Raw genomic sequence first — 19,092 nt, 5'->3', positions numbered from 1 at the left:
ATACGTTTAATTATGCCAGGTGTACTGAGGAGTCATCTGCAGTGTGGGCAGGCAGCGGACACCACACCGGGGAGACGCAGGGCTGGTGCCCAAGCACGCTGCTTTGTGTTTCCAAGCATACACGACTTAAATCTGTTAAAATTTCAGATAACATTTTTGTAAAGGTTAAAACCCTGCAGGCAGGGTTATTTAATTGCTCCTGATGAGGGGTAGAAGCACGGGCGGTGCGGAAGGCGCGCGCAGGAAGGCGGGCGCACAGCCCTCTGGGAGCTGTAGTCCTCGGGCGCTCCGCCATCTTGGCGCCGCCAGAACACCGCGCCTGGGGCGCTCCCTGGCCGCCATCTTGGGCCGGGGGCGAAGTCTACGTGTGGGGAAGGGGAAGGGGCCGCCGGGATGGGGTTTTGGGTTGGTGGCAGTGCGAGCAGTGCTTTTATTTGGAATTGGGAGAGCTGTAAGTCCTTCATAAAAGGCAAGCTGAGCAGCCTTGCGAGTGCTCTGACTGGCCTGGTGGTGCTTGAGTATGGTTTGTGACCTTACTCATGTGTGTTGTGGTAGCTCCATGTGCATTCTACCACCAGAGCAAGCTTAAATTAATAAAGGTGGCTTATTTTTGTCCTTTTTTTTCTTTCTTCCTTCACTGAGGTCTCTCTTGAAGGTCTGGATAGCACTGAAGTGCTTTTCCAGCCCATCTCAGATGGGAGGGGGGCTGCCAGGCTATGGGTTGGGGATTTGTGGTGCCCCCATGTCTGGGGATGTGAGCGATTCTGAGGGAAGGCCTCTGAGGGTTTGTGTGGGTAAGGCAGCTTGGGCATGAAGTTAAGTTAGAGCATATGAAAGGATGTGAAAGGGTAGCTGGGCTATGGGGATCTGTTTAATAGGATTGGAGTAGGAAATAGGGCTCATCCCAGGGCCATTGGATGCTCTTCTTGGGTTGCCTGAGGAGCTGCTCCTGATGCTGTTCCCAGGGCCTGCTATTGCCTTGCTTGACAAGACAGGAGGTGGCTGCTGCATATAGGAGAATAAATTATTTACGGTGCTTATCAGGCTGCAGTGTCAGATGTAATGTTCGGTCCTGAAGTATTTAGCGAGTGAAATTTCAAAGACAGGTGCTCAAACTCACTGAGCTCCTTTAAGCCTGAACTTGGAATCCAAATCTGAACTCAGTTATGTATTATACAATTATAGATCACAGCTGGTTCCTTAAAACAAGTGGATATTTTCATAGCACAAAATAAATAAAAAATTGCTCTCAGCACATGTTCTACATGTTTTTATAGTGTAAGTCTAGCTATCTGTTTTGTTGTTGTTTTTAATTTTTAGTGTCGTTTTATTTTTGTAGGAATTAAAAAAGACACTTCTTTGTACTTATAATAATGGCATAATAGTAATGAAGTCAGGCCACTCCCATTAGATCTATGGGGCTGTTTAATTGCTCTGCAAACACTAAGGGGTGCTAATAAGCTTGCTTTCAAGCATGTGTTCATATGTCAACACTTCTGCTTTGTCAGAAGCTTAAAAATGGAAACAGTTTTCTCTTTAAGAAAACAGGACCCAAATAAGGAGATGATGGAGTGGTGAAGATTCCTCTAGTGAGTCTGTTCCAGCTCATTCCTTAGAAAGGCTGCATATGAAAGATCAGAGAAGAGGCCAGTAGATCTGGGTTTCGTCCAGGGGTCTCCAGGTTTAAAGCTCTCTACAGCTACTTGAGCTCAGTTTCCCTCTGACTTGGCTGGGCACAACTCCTTTCTCTGCCCAACTCATAAAAAAAAAAAAATCTAAAAGTTTAGTCTTCAGGATTTTTTCAGTTGCGCGACAAACACAACCTATTCTTTAGCAAAAATGGAAGCTATCAAGAAAAAAATGCAGATGTTGAAGTTAGACAAGGAGAATGCAATAGATAGAGCAGAGCAGGCTGAAACGGATAAGAAGGCAGCTGAGGACAAATGCAAACAGGCAAGTAGAAATAAAATCACAGATTGTGCATGTGCTGTGGAAGTAAGTGTAATTAAATATCGTGTTGCAACTCTGATTCAGAGAAAAATATAACTTGAATTTGGGTTTTTTGTTAATCTTTTGCCTTTTTAAGATGTTACGCTCGTACAGCCGGTGCTAGGTATTAACTTTTCAGCTATATTTGCAAATTTTTAAAGACTGTCTTGTTTAAGTTTTTTAAATCATACGTAATTGCTTTAATTTTCTTGTGCTTATGATTCTGTGGAAAAGACTTCACAGACTTAAAATCAAAACTGTATAGCTTGAACACCTGTAGGACTAGTGTTAATACCTCCTGAGGTCAGCTGTGTCTAAAACTTAATTGAGCCTCTCCTTGAAGTGAATCAAGAAAGTTCACTTGACTAGTCTTTGGTATACAGGTGCCCCTTAGAGGTGCTGGCTGTGACTTGACAGTAGGTATGCTGTTATTGTTTTGTTAGGAATGATCAGCAATATCTTAATTTGAAAGCCCTAATTTTATCTGAATTACACAGATAACATTTGTATATTCTGTTGCTTTTCAGTGTTCTGCATTCTGGGTGTCTACCTCATGTACTTTCAGAATGATCTTGAAATGTATTTTGACTACATTCCAGTTTGTTATAGAACTTCTTATAAAATTCTCATGTCTTTTCCATTTACATTCTTTAAATACGTTTGCTTCTGCTACATCTTCCAGATTGCTCTTACGCATTGTTAGTGTTCATTTGGCCAAATGTTGCTTCTGTTCAAGTTCAGTTTGAGAACTTTGGGTGATAATCTTCCGTTCATGTAGCTAAAGCAACAGGAAAGATGCTTCCAAAAGGGTCGGCTGCTGCTGTCTTCCTCCCACCCCCAGCTTATGGAAAACTACTCTTCACTTCTGTTCCCTTACAGTAAGCTTCTGCAAGCTTCATACACCACCACGTCAATGTAGTCGCTGTTTCTTTCATAGCCTCTGAGGTGTTGATCAGATGCAGCTCTGCTGGGCCACACTTCTTCCCTAACAAATGTTTCTGCACTCAGTGGCAGAAGAGCCACAGCAGATTGTTATTCAGAGTACTTAATGGTGATTGAAATGCTCAGCCTTCCTTGGCATTTAGTTAGCAAAAGTTTCCTACTAAGTGACACATTTGTGAGAATTTTTTAAGTATATGAGGATAATTCACAACAAAAAGCTAAAAAAGAGAAAACGAGTCTTTGATCTTATTCCTTGTCTATGAATTGTACACGTTTTTTTTTTATTTTTTTTTATTTTTTAAATATAGGCACAATACTCAAGTAGTGATTTTACTGTCATACACAAAGGAAACGTCACTTCCTTCATCCTGCTAGTTGTCCCCCTGTTACAGCATCCAAGTGAGCATATTCAGTTCTCTCACACTATCTGGTTACTCTAAAAGTATAGCAACATAAACACTGCTCAGGAATAGCACACTACCAAAAATGCTGTTAAAGCTATCTTTGAAGCTAGAATGAAGAAAATACGTGCCCTAAAACATAAACTATTTTGAGTGAACTATTTTGATAGCCTGAAGTTTTGTGGGGGCGGAGTTAAATTGTTAAATCTGTTTCTGTACAGACTGAACTGTTTTGTATCGCAAATGGAGCAGATGGGCTTGCAGGCGCACCCTTATCAGCAGCAAGCCTCCTGATAATGCAAATTCTAAAGGGAGCATGAGACAGTTTGTCACTAAACAGTCTCCCAGCAGGTTATAAATAGTATCATTGTAGTGCACAATATGGATTTATATGGTATGGAGGAGAGAGCCTGAACCTCATGGTGGGATGGGGTGTACCTTGTTGGCCCGCAATTAGCCACAGAACGATTCAGGGTGGAAGGGACCTCCAGAGGTCATCTGGTCCCACCTCCTGCTTACGGCAGGGTCTGTAGCAGGCCAGAACAATTCCTTCCTGCTCTCAAAGTATCACTTTAAGTGTCTTGAATGATGTGCAAAAAAAGAAAATGAAGGAATGATAACTACATTTTTCAAGTTATACAAAAATTAAAGTTTCCTAATAGATCACCAGGTAATGGTGTTAAACACAAGAATTCAACCTTAAAACATTTTTATTTATGCTGTAGAATGAACTGCTGCAGGATGTTGTGGAGTCCAAACTAGAAATGTGGTGTAAAAGGGACTGTACCAAGTGTTAAACCAGATCCTGAGTGTGCAGTGATGAGGAGTGTTGTTACAAAGCACGTTTTTAATGACCTTTCCCTGGAACCTGCTACCAGTCAGGCTCCTTGCAGTAAGAGAATCTGGTCTTTTTGTGACTCTGTTATGATACATTGAAACTAATGGTAAAGAGGGGTTTCAGCCATGTTAAACTGTAGCTGATAATATGCCACAATGTTTTGTTTGTTTGTGTTTTCTTGAAAGGTGGAGGATGAGCTGGTAGCTCTGCAGAAGAAGTTGAAAGGAACCGAAGATGAGCTGGACAAGTACTCCGAGGCTCTCAAAGACGCCCAGGAAAAACTAGAGCAGGCTGAGAAGAAGGCCACTGATGTACGTACCTACATCTAACATCTGTCTGTAACTACGCTGTGTTTTGCAGTGTGCAGGTAGTACGTTGATGATACGAATCTCTGAGAGTTGTTGTATTGCAGGACTTCAGTCAGGGGCTGGGATTGCAGTGTTCGGTTGCAGGTATGTAAGTCTCCTGCCTGCTCCAACAGCATGAATGCTGCTCAGCACCCAGCGCATGGCGCACAGCTGCCCTGGGCCATCGGCTGGGGTCTAGGGGCTTTAGGGTGACCTTACAGCACCGCACCAGCACGGGGGTGCTGGGGGGGGGGGGATTTCCAAGCCCCGGGACGCGAAGGGAGCTCCGAGATGCTCCTGGAGCAGCTCAGAAGCGTCTGGGGGAGCAGCACGGAGCTGCTGCAGCTTTGGCTTCGGCTGGGGGCTGCCGGTAAACGGGGTACGGGGAGGACGGGGGACGGGGGGGGGGGTCGGGCCCGGAGCCGCGCCCGTCCCGGTTCCTCTGCGCTGACGTCACCAGCCCACCTCCCGCCACGTGACGTCATCGGCCCATTGAAAGGCGCGGGGCCGCGCGCCGCCACGTGCAGCACCTCCGCGCCCTGCCCGCCGCCCGCACCGCGCCCATGGCCGCGCCGAGCTCGCTGGAAGCGGTGAAGAGGAAGATCCAGTGCCTGCAGCAGCAGGCCGATGAGGCGGAGGATCGCGCCCAGGTCCTCCAGCGGGAGCTGGACCTGGAACGGGACCTGCGGGAGAAAGTGAGACCGCCCGGGCTGTGCCTGCTCGCCTCTCTCGGTCGCTCTCTCCCGGGCTGCCTGCTCCTTCCTTCCTGTCTCTGGCTCTCTCTCCGCTGGGGGGTCTCCTGGCTCTCCCCCCCCCCGCCCCGTTCCTCAGCTGTCCCCTCGCTGCTCCGCTCCGCAGCTCCCCGCGGAAAGCCGCGATGCTGCCGCAGCGCCTCGCCCGCGCCGTCCTCCGGGGGCACCGGGCTCGGCCGGGGCGCCGGCTGCTTGCCGCTCTCGGGGCCCTTCCGTGCGGAAAAGGCAGCGATGGGCAGCGCGGAGCGGTTGGGAGTTGAGTAGGAAATCGGTGCTTAATTAAGGGAAAAGCGCCGCATGACAACGAGCCGAGAGTTCCCGCCTCTCGGCGCCGCACCGCTGGCTCCGGCACAGCTGGGAAATGTCCGAACTGCTGGAAAATAACTTCTCCCTCCTGGTTTTCACAGAGAAATGAGCGCTCTCCGCTAGCGTGCCGCTCTCCCGGGGCTGGACAGCTGGTTTCACTTAGATTTGTGTGTGATCAGCCTTCCCGGCATCTTCCTGCTATTTTATCACATGTCAGCGAGTTAGTTTTACCGTATAAGGACTGCGGGCTGCTTCTGGGAGAGGTGGAGCCAGGCTAACTCCAGCTTCCCAGTGGCCCCATCTCCATAGCTCTGGAATCTTGTTTAATTAAAATGGGACTTAAAAATGTCCTGTCTAGTGGAAGAAGTTGCAGACTGCCACGTAACAGACGCCAGTTTTCTCCATGATCGATGCCTTGTGTGCAAATCTAGTAAGTTAAGTATATAGCACTGGATAGAAAACAAATGAAATGCTGGGTAATTGTGACTGGAGGAATCCTGTGTCAGCTTCCATTTGGATCGGAGGCACAGAAATCCGTTCCAAGAGGGTACAGCTATGAGCGGAAACCACATCCTCCAACTTAGGAGGAGCAGTCAGTAACCAAGTTTCAGAAGCTGCTGCAAAACAAGTATTTTGCAGAGTGTTTCACATAATGTGAAAAACGAGTGCTCTGGCAGGACCTATGGCCCATAAAAGTCCACTTTAAAAAAAAGCTGTTAATCTGATATATGGCAATCATGCTCAGATTTGGGAAGACCTATACACTAAGTGATTGAGCAAACCTAGCAATTATTAAAGTGAGTCTTTTTCTCCACAAATAATGAGTGATTAAAGGGGCCATATCTTAATAAACATTATGAAATCGTGGACACTAATTTGTTCATATTGTGTGTATGCAAGCATTTCCCCCAACAACCTCTTTATTTGTTATATAGTCTGTCCTGAAACAAAAGGTAACTACTGCTCAGTTTACTCAATAATACATAAACAGACCTTATTATTAAGAAATGTTTATTGCCTAATTCCTTAAGTACCACAGGAAGCAATGAGAAAGGAAAGGGAGCTTATTTTAAGAACATATTTAATTTTGCCCTATTTACGTTACAAAGAAGACTGACTCTCATGCTGCGGCCAACTGTATCCCCTGCCACTTAAAGATTATATACCATTGGCAGGCTTAGGAGGCCAAAGCAGCTTTAATTTCAGCAATGTGCTATGATAGGATATTACTGTAATTTGTGATGGAAAATAGAAATCAAATGTGCAGCTTTTGGAACAAGCCTTTATGCAAACCATTTGGTTTTTAACTTTGAATTCTACTGATAGATCCAGCCATGTGAAGTGACCTGAGAAAGCTGCTCCATTTGCAATCAGTGCCTAATCCTTTGTTGTGTGGCAGGAATGACAAGTACCACTGAAAAAAGAAAGGAGAAGCACATACTCCATACCTTGACATTCCTGAGATGCCACAGTTTAAACAAACAAAAAGCAGAGAGAGAGAGAGAGGTTTTTAGAGCTTTCCTGCTGTAGCAAGGAGAAGCCTTTGCAATTGAAAGGAAAACTGATTAGATGTGAACATTGGCATGCACAGAACCTCAATTCTAGGTGGTTATTTCACGTAGGCTGAAGGTGAGGTGGCAGCTCTGAACAGACGTATCCAACTAGTGGAAGAGGAGTTGGATCGTGCCCAAGAACGGCTGGCCACAGCCTTGCAGAAACTGGAGGAGGCTGAGAAAGCAGCGGATGAGAGTGAGAGGTGTGTTTTCTTTTCTTTTCTTTTCTTTTTCTTTCTTTCTTTTTTTTTTTTTTTTTTTTTTTGGTAGCAAACAAAACCAAATATACACAGCTAAAATATTCCAGTATCTATGTGTGCTAATGCATATTGGAGGTCAGAGACTCAGAACTAGAGGCACGGGGGGAAGGGGAAGGTTCTTAATTGAGTAATTCTGTTAGCCTAAAAGAACATGATAGTATGGTTATAATGGGATGCTTTCTAGTTATAAATATTGAATTCTGCTTCAGGACTTCTGAGATAAAAGTGCTAAAATGCTTCTACATTAAACACACACTTTGATTTCTGCAGAGGAATGAAGGTTATTGAGAACAGAGCAATGAAAGATGAAGAAAAAATGGAAATCCAGGAAATGCAACTGAAGGAGGCCAAGCATATTGCTGAAGAAGCTGACCGCAAATATGAAGAGGTAAAAAGGCTGCCTAAATAAGGAAGTGATAAATCATATGGGAGAAGTGGGAACAACTTCGTTATTCTTCAGTTTAGTCATTCTTTGTATGCTTTTCACTGTGTGATAGCAACCTTTGAATACTCCCAAAAAAGGAATAACGTTAATGGTGATTTTAGCAGCATTTAAGATAATTAATTCTAAGAAGACTGAAAAGTAACTTAATTGGGGAAAAAGCCTGTGATGTCTGCAGGTTTGTTTTACTCTAGTTTCATTCAAAAGGGAAGCACAAGCATAGTGCTTTGAGAGAAACATGCAAAGGATAGCAGCTTGATACAATTGTTTTCTCTTTCCAGGTTGCTCGTAAATTGGTTATTTTGGAGGGTGAGCTAGAAAGAGCTGAAGAGCGTGCAGAGGTGTCTGAAGTGTGAGTAGCTTTACAAACACAGAACTAGTTTAGAATATAGTAAAGGTTAATGCTGCATTTAATTTAAAAAAATCTACTGCTAGCAGAAAAGCACGTAGTATATTTGGAAAAGCTTTTTGCACCTTATACACCCAACTTTCTGCTTTCAGACTTAATAAATATTTTGTATCTTGTAATTTTAAGACTTCTTGAAAGTAAAATTAAACCACAACAGGGAGAGTAGTAATTTCTCCTTTTTTTCCCTTGTAGTAAATGTAGTGACCTTGAAGAGGAGTTAAAGAATGTCACTAACAATCTGAAGTCTTTGGAAGCTCAATCTGAAAAGGTTGGTTCTTTAAGTAACATAAGGGATGGGGGCAAAGTCAAAACTTGTAATTAAAATTCATAGAAATAAGGGGGTTAGCTGACTGCCTGTGTAAAGAGACTATTGATAATGCTGAATTGGTTCTCTTACACTTCCAGACTTTTTTGTGCTGTATATGAAAGTAAGCTAGTGACTAGTCTTAAAATGAGTTTGAGATGTCTTGACAAAGAGGAAAAAAGTATGCAAAGGGTGTATGCAACTGTTGTAAAAGGAAAAGTGGTTATAAACAGTGGCCACGTTTCCACAAACATTTGTTGTTGCTGCCACAACTTCCCTTAAAGAGTGTTTGTTTTCACAGTACTCAGAAAAAGAAGATAAATATGAGGAAGAAATCAAGATTCTCTCCGACAAGCTGAAAGAAGTAAGTTTATCCATCCCCAAACTGTATTTTGGCATTTTTTTGTTTGTTTGTTTTTAACAGCACTCTTATCTTATTTGTTTTTTGTTGTGTTTTTTTTTTTTTTTTAGGCTGAAACTCGTGCTGAATTTGCTGAGAGAACAGTTGCCAAACTGGAAAAGTCTATTGATGATCTGGAAGGTATGAAATCACTCCAGTTCTTGTTTTTCAAATCTTCAATTTCAAGTCAGACAACAAAGTCCTGGGAGTGAGTAATATATTTTATTGGGAAATGACAGAAGTATTCATCAGGTATATAGGTGAGCCAGCATGATAAAGCTGGTAATCCACCAGACATACCTGTCTGGCCCAGCTGGTACCTATTGGCCAAAGGGAATTTTGCCAAAAGAGGTTCTTTTCCAAAAACTTAGTAACAATAACCTCATTTTGGCTAACTCATACACGTATATGCTCAAACACCCTTTCAATTAATAATAAAATCATAGTCCTATTTATCCTGATTACTGAAAAATAAGTTTGTAAGATAATTTTTTTTTTTAAAAAAGGACATGTAGAGACCTGGCAGGTGGGTGTATTTTTGCTTTCATACTGGTACTCAATCACAGATTTGTTTTCTTCTTTTGTTTTCCTCCATAATTGCTTCGGTCGCTGCCTTCTGCCTGTCTCCGTGTCTTCTGCTATACACCTTTTCCTCTGGACTGTTTTTCTGCATTTCTTGCTGAAACATGCCTTCTGCCCTCGTGACTGATAGATGAGCTGTACGCTCAGAAGCTGAAGTACAAAGCTATCAGTGAGGAGCTTGACCATGCTCTCAATGACATGACCTCTCTGTAATTTGCACTTGTTTGGGGGGCGCTTTGACTTGCTGCATTTCTTAAGCTTTTCTTGCCTGTAATACCTGTCACTTCTGTGCAATCCAATCCTCTCTGTAAGAACCGAACTCAATAAAAACAAGATACCTCTCTGCCTTTCAGCTTTTGGGTTTCTTTCCTTACAATTTACCTAAAATAGACCAGTAATGACACTAAGTTCAGCTCCTCCACCCCAGGGTGCAGTCGATGCAGTCAGCACAGGTGGGATGGGCAGGGTGGTGTGGCCTAGGATATATAGGCAACAGGGCCATGCTTGTCCCTGACAACTGCCATAGACCCCAGTCTCTCTCAGCACCCTGACAACCAGGAGAGAACCCAAGCTGACAAAGGCCTGGATTTTGGTATTCCCAAAGACAGGCCCAGCAATGAAAAGCTTTGAGCTTACTTCTGTGCAAGTGCAGAGCTCTGCCTGGTTTAAAGTTGACGGGACAATTAAAACTGTAGGATGTGTCCTACAGGTCAGGTGATAAACCAAAATGCGAGTCTGGCACACAATGCAAGACATGCCCCAAAACCTCACTAAATAAATTGCATAAATAAATAAATAAATAAAAATGGTGGGGGGGTGATTGTTTCTCTTAAATGTCAAGGTAAGTTGTGGGTTTTTTTTGTTTGTTTTTTGTTTTATTTATTTAAAGAATTTATATAAAGTTTTGTATTTAAAGAGAAAAAAAAAGATTTTAAGATTTCTATTTATTTAAAGAGAAAAGGCATTAATGTGGTGTGCATTTTAAGTCCTGTTTTTTCTCCTTTCTCCCCAGAAAAACTCGCCCAAGCGAAGGAAGAGAACCTGGGCTTGCACCAGACACTGGACCAGACACTAAACGAACTGAACTGTATATGAAGCGGGGAAGTGGAGCTCGGCAGCCCCCTGAGGCATCAACCCTCCCCTCCCGTACCGCGCCGCTCCTCCTTTTTTCCCTCTCTGTACCCTGGAAAACCAAAAAAAAAAAAAAAAAAACTAAACACAACAAACTTTTAAGTTATGACCAGTATCGAACCACGGGGGGCACCGGGAGGGAGCCTCGTGCGTTGGGGGCCGCCCCTAGCCCGACCTCCCGCTCAGTTCTGTGGGGTTTTTGTGGGGCCGGGATCCGCCTCCCGACGTCGCCCGGCGGCCATTAAACGGTTCTGTCAGCCCCGCCTCGCCTCCGTTCCTCGCTCCGCGCATCACGTGACGCCCCCCTCCAATCGCGTCGCTCCTCGCCGCGCCGAAGCCAATGAGGCGCCGGCTCCCTTCCCTTCCTGCCGGGTCCTGCGCGGGAGCCGCGCCGCTCGGCTCAACCAATGGGAAAGCAGTGGGCGGTGATGGGCGGCGGGCTCGGCCTATGAGGCGGCCCGGGGGGCGGGGCGGCGGCCGGGCAAGATGGCGAAGACGTACGACTATCTCTTCAAGCTGCTGCTCATCGGCGACTCGGGTGTGGGGAAGACGTGCGCGCTCTTCCGCTTCTCCGAGGACGCCTTCAACGCCACCTTCATCTCCACCATCGGTACGGGCCGCTCCTGGTCGCTCCCCAGCTCCCCTCTGGTTCTCGGGAGGCTCCGGGGCCGCCTCAGCCCCGGGTCGCTGCGGGGCTGACGGGGCCGTGACGGGGCCGTGACGGGGCCGTGTCGCCGCGTGCCCGGGCCGCGGGTGAGGGAGGCTCCGCCTGTGGTGCCCCGAGGAGTCCCGGCCCCAGCCGGGAGGTGAGGGGGACGCGCGTGAGGCCGGTCTGTGAGGAGGAGGGAAGTAACGCGGCTGTTTCTCGTTCCAGGTATCGATTTTAAAATTAGGACCATAGAGCTAGATGGGAAGAGAATTAAGCTGCAGATCTGGTAAGGCTTTCCTTCTGAAGTGCTGTGAGTTGAGGTCTGGTAGCGTGGTGTCAGTGCGGTGAGACCACGGCTGGGATATTGCGTCTGGTTCTGGGCCCCTGGGTTCAAGGACAGGGAACTGCTTGAGAGAGCCCAGCGCAGAGCCACGAGGGTGAGGAAGGGAGGGGAGCATCTCCCTAGTGAAGAGAGGCTGAGGGAGCTGGGGCTCTTAAGGTTGGGAAGAGGAGACCGAGGGGTGACCTTATTGATGTTTGTAAATATGGAAAGGGTGGGCATCAGGAGGACAGAGCCAGGCTCCTCTTGGTGGCATCTAATGATAATACAAGGGGTAATGGGTGCAAGCTGGAACACAGGAGGTTCCCCTTAAATGTGAGAAGAAACTTTTTCGCTGTGAGGGTGACAGAGCATGGGAACAAGCTGCCCAGGGGAGCTGTGGAGTCTCCTTCTCTGGAGACGTTCAAAAGGTGTGTTCCTTCATGACCTGACCTAGGTGTTTCTGCTTCAGCAGAGGGACTGGACTGGGTGATCTTTCAAGGTCCCTTCCACCCCTTAACGTTCTGTGATTCTGTGGTGTGGAGTAGCAATGTTATCATCTTTTTTTTTTTTCCCATTATGCTCTTCAGCTGTTTATGCTATCATAGAAACCAAAAATCAAGTTTTAGCACACTTAAAAATTGGCTCAACAATATTTAATTAAAAAATTTGGTGGCTTTCATTTGGGCATGGTAGCTTGAGTGGTTTGTGTGAGCCCCACTGTGTTCTGTGTGTTGCAGGGATACGGCTGGGCAGGAGCGGTTTCGAACCATCACGACAGCGTACTACAGGGGAGCGATGGTAGGAGCAACACAGCTTGTGCTAAACCTAAACCAAAGGGTGCAGCTCTCACAATCAAAGCAGCTGGGTTGTAATGCGGGACGTGTGTAACTCTCTCTCTTCCAAGATGTAAACTCTAACCTGGGTAAACACTTAGAGTCATGCTCCTGTTTCTTAGTGCGGTGCTGGAGCTGTACTGGGACAATGTGGGAGGTCCCAGAGGTGGATTTCCACAGTGACTCAGTACAAATACGTATCCGGTATGCCTTATCTAGCAAGATACAAACTGCAATTAAATGTTATGTACGGCTCCGAGCCACCTTTTGTTTTAATAGTGGTTGTTAAGTTGTTCTCTTCTGTTATGGACAAGTCTTTAACTCTTGCTTAAACTGATACTGAAATGAGGTGTTTGTCTCCTTACTCTTTAGGGCATTATGTTAGTCTATGACATCACCAATGAAAAATCTTTTGAAAATATTCGGAACTGGGTCAGGAACATTGAAGAGGTAATTTCTGCATTTACTTACTCGATATTGAAGCTGCTGTTTTCCCTCCAAAAATACATAGAAGTTAAATGCTTCAGAAATGTTATGTTTCTTAAAATAATGCGCTGAAGGCTATGTAGAAAAAAAATGAATGAAAATCAGTAATCAGTGTAGAATTTCTTGGTTAACAGTAATTCATTGTGCTTACACAGGAGCAAGCTTTTGTCCTTGTAGAGAGTAGGGTTCCTATAAGGTAATTATTTCTTGCCATGACAAGCAAACTGAGCTGTCATTATGCAGGACACACACTGAGCTATCAGTGCCTGCAGTAAGCTGCTGGGATCAGGTGTTTTGAGGGAGGTCATAAATCTACAAAAAATGCTTAGCACCACCATCTCTATTTTAAGTGCTTGATGACCTGAATCATTGTCTTATCGATATTTGTCTACAAAAAAATAAGAAGTCCTTTATTTCATTTGTTCCTACCTCAGCACGCCTCTCCGGATGTTGAAAAAATGATCCTTGGGAACAAATGTGATGCAAATGACAAAAGACAAGTTTCTAGAGAGCAGGGGGAGAAGGTAAGTGCAACAGCCTGGTCTCCCCCCTGGTTAGTTGTATTTATGGCCGTTCCTGCAGTTATCCAACTAATGTGAAACTTGCTTTTGTTCAGCTTGCAGCAAGCTTTGGAATTAAATTTATGGAGACCAGTGCAAAAGCAAATATAAACATAGAGAATGTAAGTACTGCAACCTTTCTTTTATTTATGTTATAGTAAGTGCAAACAAGCAACAAGAAAGCTTGCTCATCCTGATTGTATGCAAAACTCAATTGTTAGATGCTTCAGATGTGTTATTAAATACGTGTCCTTGCATCCTTTAAAGGCATTGTGTTCCCAACTTTATGCTAAATAATTTAACTTGAACTTGGTACTTAGACTGTAACACCAGGGCATTACAGTAACTGGTGTTAGAGCAACATCCTAAAAAAAAAAAAAAAAAAAAAAAAAAAAAAAGAAATGGGTTTATGCCTCTGCATACAAGAGCAACATTTACACAGGATGTCATTTGCCACTATAAAACCTGGGCGTGACCCTGCTGGGGGTGGTGTGTGCTCCTACACAGAGACATGGTAGTGAAGTTAGAAAAGATGCAGACAGGGGAAGGAGCATTAAAACCCGGAGGTGGGAAGGGCAGAACTAGAAACAAAATATTCTTCAGGAGCTTGGTGTGTGTGGAAGCTTGGGAAGGCAGCTTACTATTAAACAGAACTGTTGGAGTGCAAGCTGTTAACCGTGTAACTTCTGTTTTGTTACAGGCATTTTTCACTCTTGCCAGAGATATCAAAGCAAAAATGGACAAGAAATTGGTGAGTAACTTTTACTTAGTCCAATCCCTATTTAAAGAGGGGAAGAAAAAAGCCAAATACTAACTACTTTATCACAGTGAGTCAAAAAAACATTTTGTGGCATCTTTCATAGGGGATGCACTGAAGGTTATAGAAATGTAATTCTAGTTATCACAGGCTATGCTCTTGCCTTGGCTTATAAATATTTGGCTCTGCATTTCAGGAATTAGTTGCAGCAGGTGAGGTTTTCTAAATAAAATTCTTTTGTTTGTTTTATTGGAAGCCAAGTGAGAGGTTGAGCAGAGCAGCTTAATGTTACTTTTTGCTCTTTCTGCCTGGAGAACTGAATTGTATGAAGTCCCGGAGGCCCACTTCATTACGCTGTTCCTTATGAAATGAAGCTAATGAAGATTGCATCTACTTTTACTGAACATTCTACCTTTATGTGCCCAGACGTGCTGGTAGAGCTGTAATATTTTGGGTCTTGCTGACAGTTCTGAGGTATTTTAACAAGAGCCAGATGTCCTATAATTTTTCTAATCTCGTCTGCCTTTTCTTTTATGGAAAGAAGAATAGGCACAGTACGTGTTAGTCAAAGCCAACAGTATCAGATGCACTTCTCTGACTTCTCATAGTGGCTGATGTAAGGGTCAAATAAATGAGTGAAGACTCCTGTTGATTTCTAGTTACCTTTTTTGTGTAATGAAAGGCTTGATTCAAAGTATGGATGCTAGATCTTAACAACAGTACTAGAAGCTGTTAAGCATAAATAAGTAACTGAAATTCTTTGCATCTTCAGGAAGGCAATAGCCCACAAGGCAGCAACCAGGGAGTCAAAATCACACCAGACCAGCAAAAGAAAAGCAGCTTTTTCCGATGTGTTCTTCTGTGAGGGACACGGCCTTAATCTGAGCATCTGCTCAACTGAACTGGACTGTGCCTGTTCTGAGTGAGACTTCCTCTGTCTGTGGACTTAGCATTTTCAACACACATTGTCACTTTGTGACCATCTGAATAAGAAATTGTTTATTTTAGTAATTGTCTGACTCTTCAATTTTGGAGATGAAACAAGTTTATTTTTGTCAGATTGCCACTGGGCATATGCATTGTCTAGCAGAGGGAATACAGATCAAATGTGACCTGTAATAGCACCTTTGCTGACAGGCTTCAATCTTATTGTTCACATCTGTAATGTATCCAAATTAGAAAGATTAAGTTATGATCAAAATAAGAAACTGAAATGCCAATATTAATAAAGTACAGGGATGTGTACATGATACATGTGCATATCCATATCTAGATGCATATAAAACAGTTGCATCAAAACATCAAACAAATGCACTTAAGCAAGCAGTACAGGTATGTATATACCTTTTCAGAAGGTAGAAGGAAGCTTTCTACATCTCCACCTTTTTGCTACTACAGAGTAAATCCTTAATCTGCCTAATTACTCAAATATGTTTTTCTAGACAATCCACAAGTACAATTAGAGTAAAAAAAAAAATTTCAAAGGAATCTATTTAAAAAAAAAAAAAAAGTACTGTAAATGTAATGATTCCTTACCATTAGGAATTTATTTATCCGTGTTAAAGATGACCATGTTTAATTAAATAATCCACACATTTAACAGGAGATAATAGATACAATGTGTCCCATGCAAATGATCTGTTGTCTGTTTTTGGAGAAACAGACCGTAGGGACATATTCAGCGTATAATATCGCAGTGGACAGCTTTTCCTTCTCCATTTGAGAATGACTCCAGACCTGTCATGATGTAGTAGCTAGTTATAAATTGTGACAAGAAAATGTATTGCACTGCTTCCAGTTGTGTGTTCTCATGCACACTTGCTCACATATGCAAATAAATGTTGCACATATGAACACTTTCTGAAAACAAACTTTTTAAGCTGAGATTTGCCTTGCTGCTGTGTATTGATCATTTCAGATTTCAAGCAGCAACAAACCTGTTAATAGCGTGCATCAATGCAAATGATATTTAGTTCTCAGTGGAAATATTTATTCTTATAAACACAGTCTTGTACATTCCGATGTATAAAATGTACCAGCCTAGTAAAGCACCTAGGTAGCCAGTTGCTCTCCATTCTGAGCTGTAAGCCTGACTCTAGTTAGATTGATAAAAGGAGCCAGTAAGAGCAATCTACTTAGAAGTCTGCTGTCAAGTAATTGGAATTATGGTATATTTGACCCAAATGAACATATCAGCTGTGTCCTGCAACTCACTGGATTTGTTAACGTGCTGCTTTGTTTACATTGACAACTGCACTTAAGGGTAAAATTAAAGCTCATTTTAATGAATTTACTTACCAGCTTTGCTTTCTTCAAGTTTGTGGTATTGCATTCAGGCCTCAAAGTAGCACTCATAAGTGTTACTGCAGTTAATTATGAATCTGATAGATATTTAAACTTTATAAATCTGCAGTATGCAATTGGGCTCAACAGGAATATTGCCCCTTTCTCTAAAATAAAAAGAAATTTTATTGCTTAAGTTACTGGATTATAAAAATGCATTTTATATGCCACCAACTTTTTCCTTTTAATAGCTAGCAGATTAAAATGAGCTCTGTTCATTATTAAAATCATATGTAAAACTTCCCTCTAACCAGTACCTTATGATGTTTTGTTCTTGTTTGTGTGTTTGCTTGTGGCTTTTTAGTGTGAGGACGTGGTGAACATGCACCACACTGAATTACATGCAGATGTATTTGTAGGATAAAATCGTATTAAGGTACTGAAGAGCCTTCTAGTCAGTATGTGCTTCAAAGGGTAGGTAATACACAGCTGTAGATTGGGCAAGCAATGCTACTATCTTCGTATAAGGATGCTTTTAAAACAAAAAAAAAAAAAAAACAAAAAAAAAGACTATGCTTCAAAAAAATTACTGGGGCAAAATTGGGGAGGTGATTCAGGCATGGTCTGAATGCTGTTCTACACAAAACAGATCTGTTTAATGATTTGTTTCTGGCTTAGTAAGCGTGGTTTGTATCACAGCTATCCTTCTTCTTTAATATAGCCAGATGTTGCAGCCAGACATATTTTTGGAAATGACTGGAAAAATCAGTGGTTAATCTAACTTGATATCGTGGGGCTGTTCACCACGACAGTGGGTCTTGCCTGTTGACAGCATCTAAATAGATAACTTGTCCTGAGATGAGAAAGAAATACCACATTAACTGAAAAGTGGATAAAACTTGAAGGATTGATTTGTTTTTCATTCCCCATTTTCTAAATCTTATGTTACTATTTTGCATTTAAAAACTAACTCTGTGAACAACTTCATTTAAACTTATGCTGGTTGTTGCACGTGTTTATATACCTAATTTATATCATGATTTCCAAACTGATACGTTTTGTTCAAGGAACAATTATGTTACTGCCCGATCTCAGGAAGTTTCACACAGTTACTGTGACCTACAGTCATCACTGTACTTCTAGGGTATGCAGACTCACAGAAATTATATCAGTGTAAGCAATATGAAACCTCAAAATATGAATGCAAATGTAAGACAGGGAAAGGTTAAAGACACTGCAGTTGCATGTATGCTTGGCTATGTGTTGCTAAATGCTGACATCAAATGTTGGATAAGTACAATATGCAGTTGATGTTTCCATCGCATAATTAAACTGTGTTTTTTAAGCATGAATGTTATGAAAACACAATGATCAAAAGAGGTACTGTGTAAATGAATACAGGAATGTATTTATATGTAAGCTTTCCTTAACTAAGATGGAAAAAATCTGAAATTGGATACAGAATTTGTAAAACAGGAACTTAAGTAGATCCGTAAAGCTAACGATGCGCTTGCTACACGTTCTCAGTGTCTAAATACCACTAAAATATCAGGTAATCAGTTAACACTTGGTTTGTAGAGAAACAAACCCGTTTTTGAGCATGTTCTCAAACTCCCTTACTTTAATGAGTATCATAGAATTCTGTGGTTGACCTTATTTTTGAGGCTGATTGCAATTTTTCTGATAGTCTTCACCCTTTCAGGTGTAGAACTGTCAGTAGCTTATCTGTCAACAAACAGTGGAACTGCTGTTTTGATGCTTATGTCGTCTAGTTCCTGTGCAGATAGGCACATCTTATGTTCTTTGACATCAGAGCCTTATGCCACCATCAGACTTTCAGCCTCAGATTTATAAATCCTATGGATTATATTAAGTCTCTTTATTGCTGCTGAAAATTATTCGGTCTCTACTTTCATGTGGGATGCTAATCATCTTACTGACAATTGTTAAGGGTTTTATTGTGGTGGCGATGTGTTTGGTTGATGCTCATACTCAAAAGCTACCGTGATTTCTTGCTCTCTTGGACTTGAAATGGATGGGGTTTAAGCTGGAGAGGAAATGGGCAAATGGCTGCTTAAAGAATGATCTCCATTTCTGCTAGAAGTTCATAGGGGTTGGGAAACAGTGATGACTAACTTGTGTCCTCGTTCATAGATGAAATAAAGATCTGTTCAATTGAACGTTAATGGTAATGTGCAGTCTGATTATTTCAGGCTGCCTTATTCTTTGACCCATTTCTTTCACTGATCACTGGAGTTCTTGTTTCTGTAGTTAATACATGTCTAACAGGCTGGTCTCTAGCCTTTCAGCAGGAATCATGCTCTAAATTGAGCATGAGTTGGGACTTAAGATTTTGTTTTTGAAGGGAACTTAAGGGAACCAGCATTTTAAAAAGCAACTGTAAACTGTGTGTTTAGAATGACCACTTTTGACTGCCACCCTTCCCACAACTGCTTTCTTAAACACTTCTCATTGATTTTCATGTTTGTATTAAAAACAAAACTGTTTTTATTACAGTATGTATGTTTTTACTCTGTTGTACAGGA

General features: G+C 42.6%; 2 protein-coding genes across 4 annotated transcripts; both read left to right on the top strand.

Moving 5' to 3' along the window:
* Nucleotides 1-1,824: 1,824 nt before the first annotated feature.
* Nucleotides 1,825-10,716, top strand: TPM4 (tropomyosin 4). 3 transcript variants are annotated; one of them, XM_032203825.1, is made up of 9 exons: nucleotides 1,825-1,953; nucleotides 4,356-4,481; nucleotides 7,198-7,331; nucleotides 7,659-7,776; nucleotides 8,112-8,182; nucleotides 8,432-8,507; nucleotides 8,845-8,907; nucleotides 9,015-9,084; nucleotides 10,538-10,716. In XM_032203825.1, exons 1-9 carry the CDS (start codon nucleotides 1,840-1,842, stop codon nucleotides 10,618-10,620), a joined length of 855 nt encoding a protein of 284 aa, XP_032059716.1. In that variant the 5' UTR covers nucleotides 1,825-1,839; the 3' UTR covers nucleotides 10,621-10,716. The 3 variants fall into 3 exon arrangements, with proteins under 3 accessions (XP_032059716.1, XP_032059715.1, XP_032059714.1); XM_032203824.1 differs by lacking the exons at nucleotides 1,825-1,953; nucleotides 4,356-4,481 and adding an exon at nucleotides 5,051-5,212; XM_032203823.1 differs by lacking the exons at nucleotides 1,825-1,953; nucleotides 4,356-4,481; nucleotides 10,538-10,716 and adding exons at nucleotides 5,051-5,212; nucleotides 9,656-9,877.
* Nucleotides 10,717-11,140: 424 nt separating this feature from the next.
* Nucleotides 11,141-18,732, top strand: RAB8A (RAB8A, member RAS oncogene family). Its single transcript, XM_032203713.1, has 8 exons — nucleotides 11,141-11,266; nucleotides 11,531-11,591; nucleotides 12,365-12,425; nucleotides 12,833-12,910; nucleotides 13,381-13,470; nucleotides 13,563-13,628; nucleotides 14,207-14,257; nucleotides 15,036-18,732. The coding sequence occupies exons 1-8, from the start codon at nucleotides 11,143-11,145 to the stop codon at nucleotides 15,126-15,128; spliced, it is 624 nt and encodes a 207-aa protein (XP_032059604.1). The 5' UTR covers nucleotides 11,141-11,142; the 3' UTR covers nucleotides 15,129-18,732.
* Nucleotides 18,733-19,092: the final 360 nt, after the last annotated feature.

This window comes from Aythya fuligula, chromosome 26 (genome assembly GCF_009819795.1).
Source record: "Aythya fuligula isolate bAytFul2 chromosome 26, bAytFul2.pri, whole genome shotgun sequence".
In the NCBI taxonomy this organism is placed as follows: Eukaryota; Metazoa; Chordata; class Aves; order Anseriformes; family Anatidae; genus Aythya; species Aythya fuligula.
Note: the sequence above shows the minus strand (reverse complement) of the source record. Positions and strands in the feature narration are given on the sequence as shown.

Coding starts and splice junctions, on each gene's coding strand:
- TPM4 (XM_032203825.1), top strand. CDS start 1,840: ATGGAAGCTATCAAGAAAAAAATGCAGATGTTGAAGTTAGACAAGGAG. Junction 1,954..4,355: donor CTGAGGACAAATGCAAACAG/GCAAGTAGAAAT, acceptor TTTTCTTGAAAG/GTGGAGGATGAGCTGGTAGC. Junction 8,183..8,431: donor CGTGCAGAGGTGTCTGAAGT/GTGAGTAGCTTT, acceptor TTTCCCTTGTAG/TAAATGTAGTGACCTTGAAG.
- RAB8A (XM_032203713.1), top strand. CDS start 11,143: ATGGCGAAGACGTACGACTATCTCTTCAAGCTGCTGCTCATCGGCGAC. Junction 11,592..12,364: donor AGAATTAAGCTGCAGATCTG/GTAAGGCTTTCC, acceptor TGTGTGTTGCAG/GGATACGGCTGGGCAGGAGC. Junction 13,471..13,562: donor CTAGAGAGCAGGGGGAGAAG/GTAAGTGCAACA, acceptor GCTTTTGTTCAG/CTTGCAGCAAGCTTTGGAAT.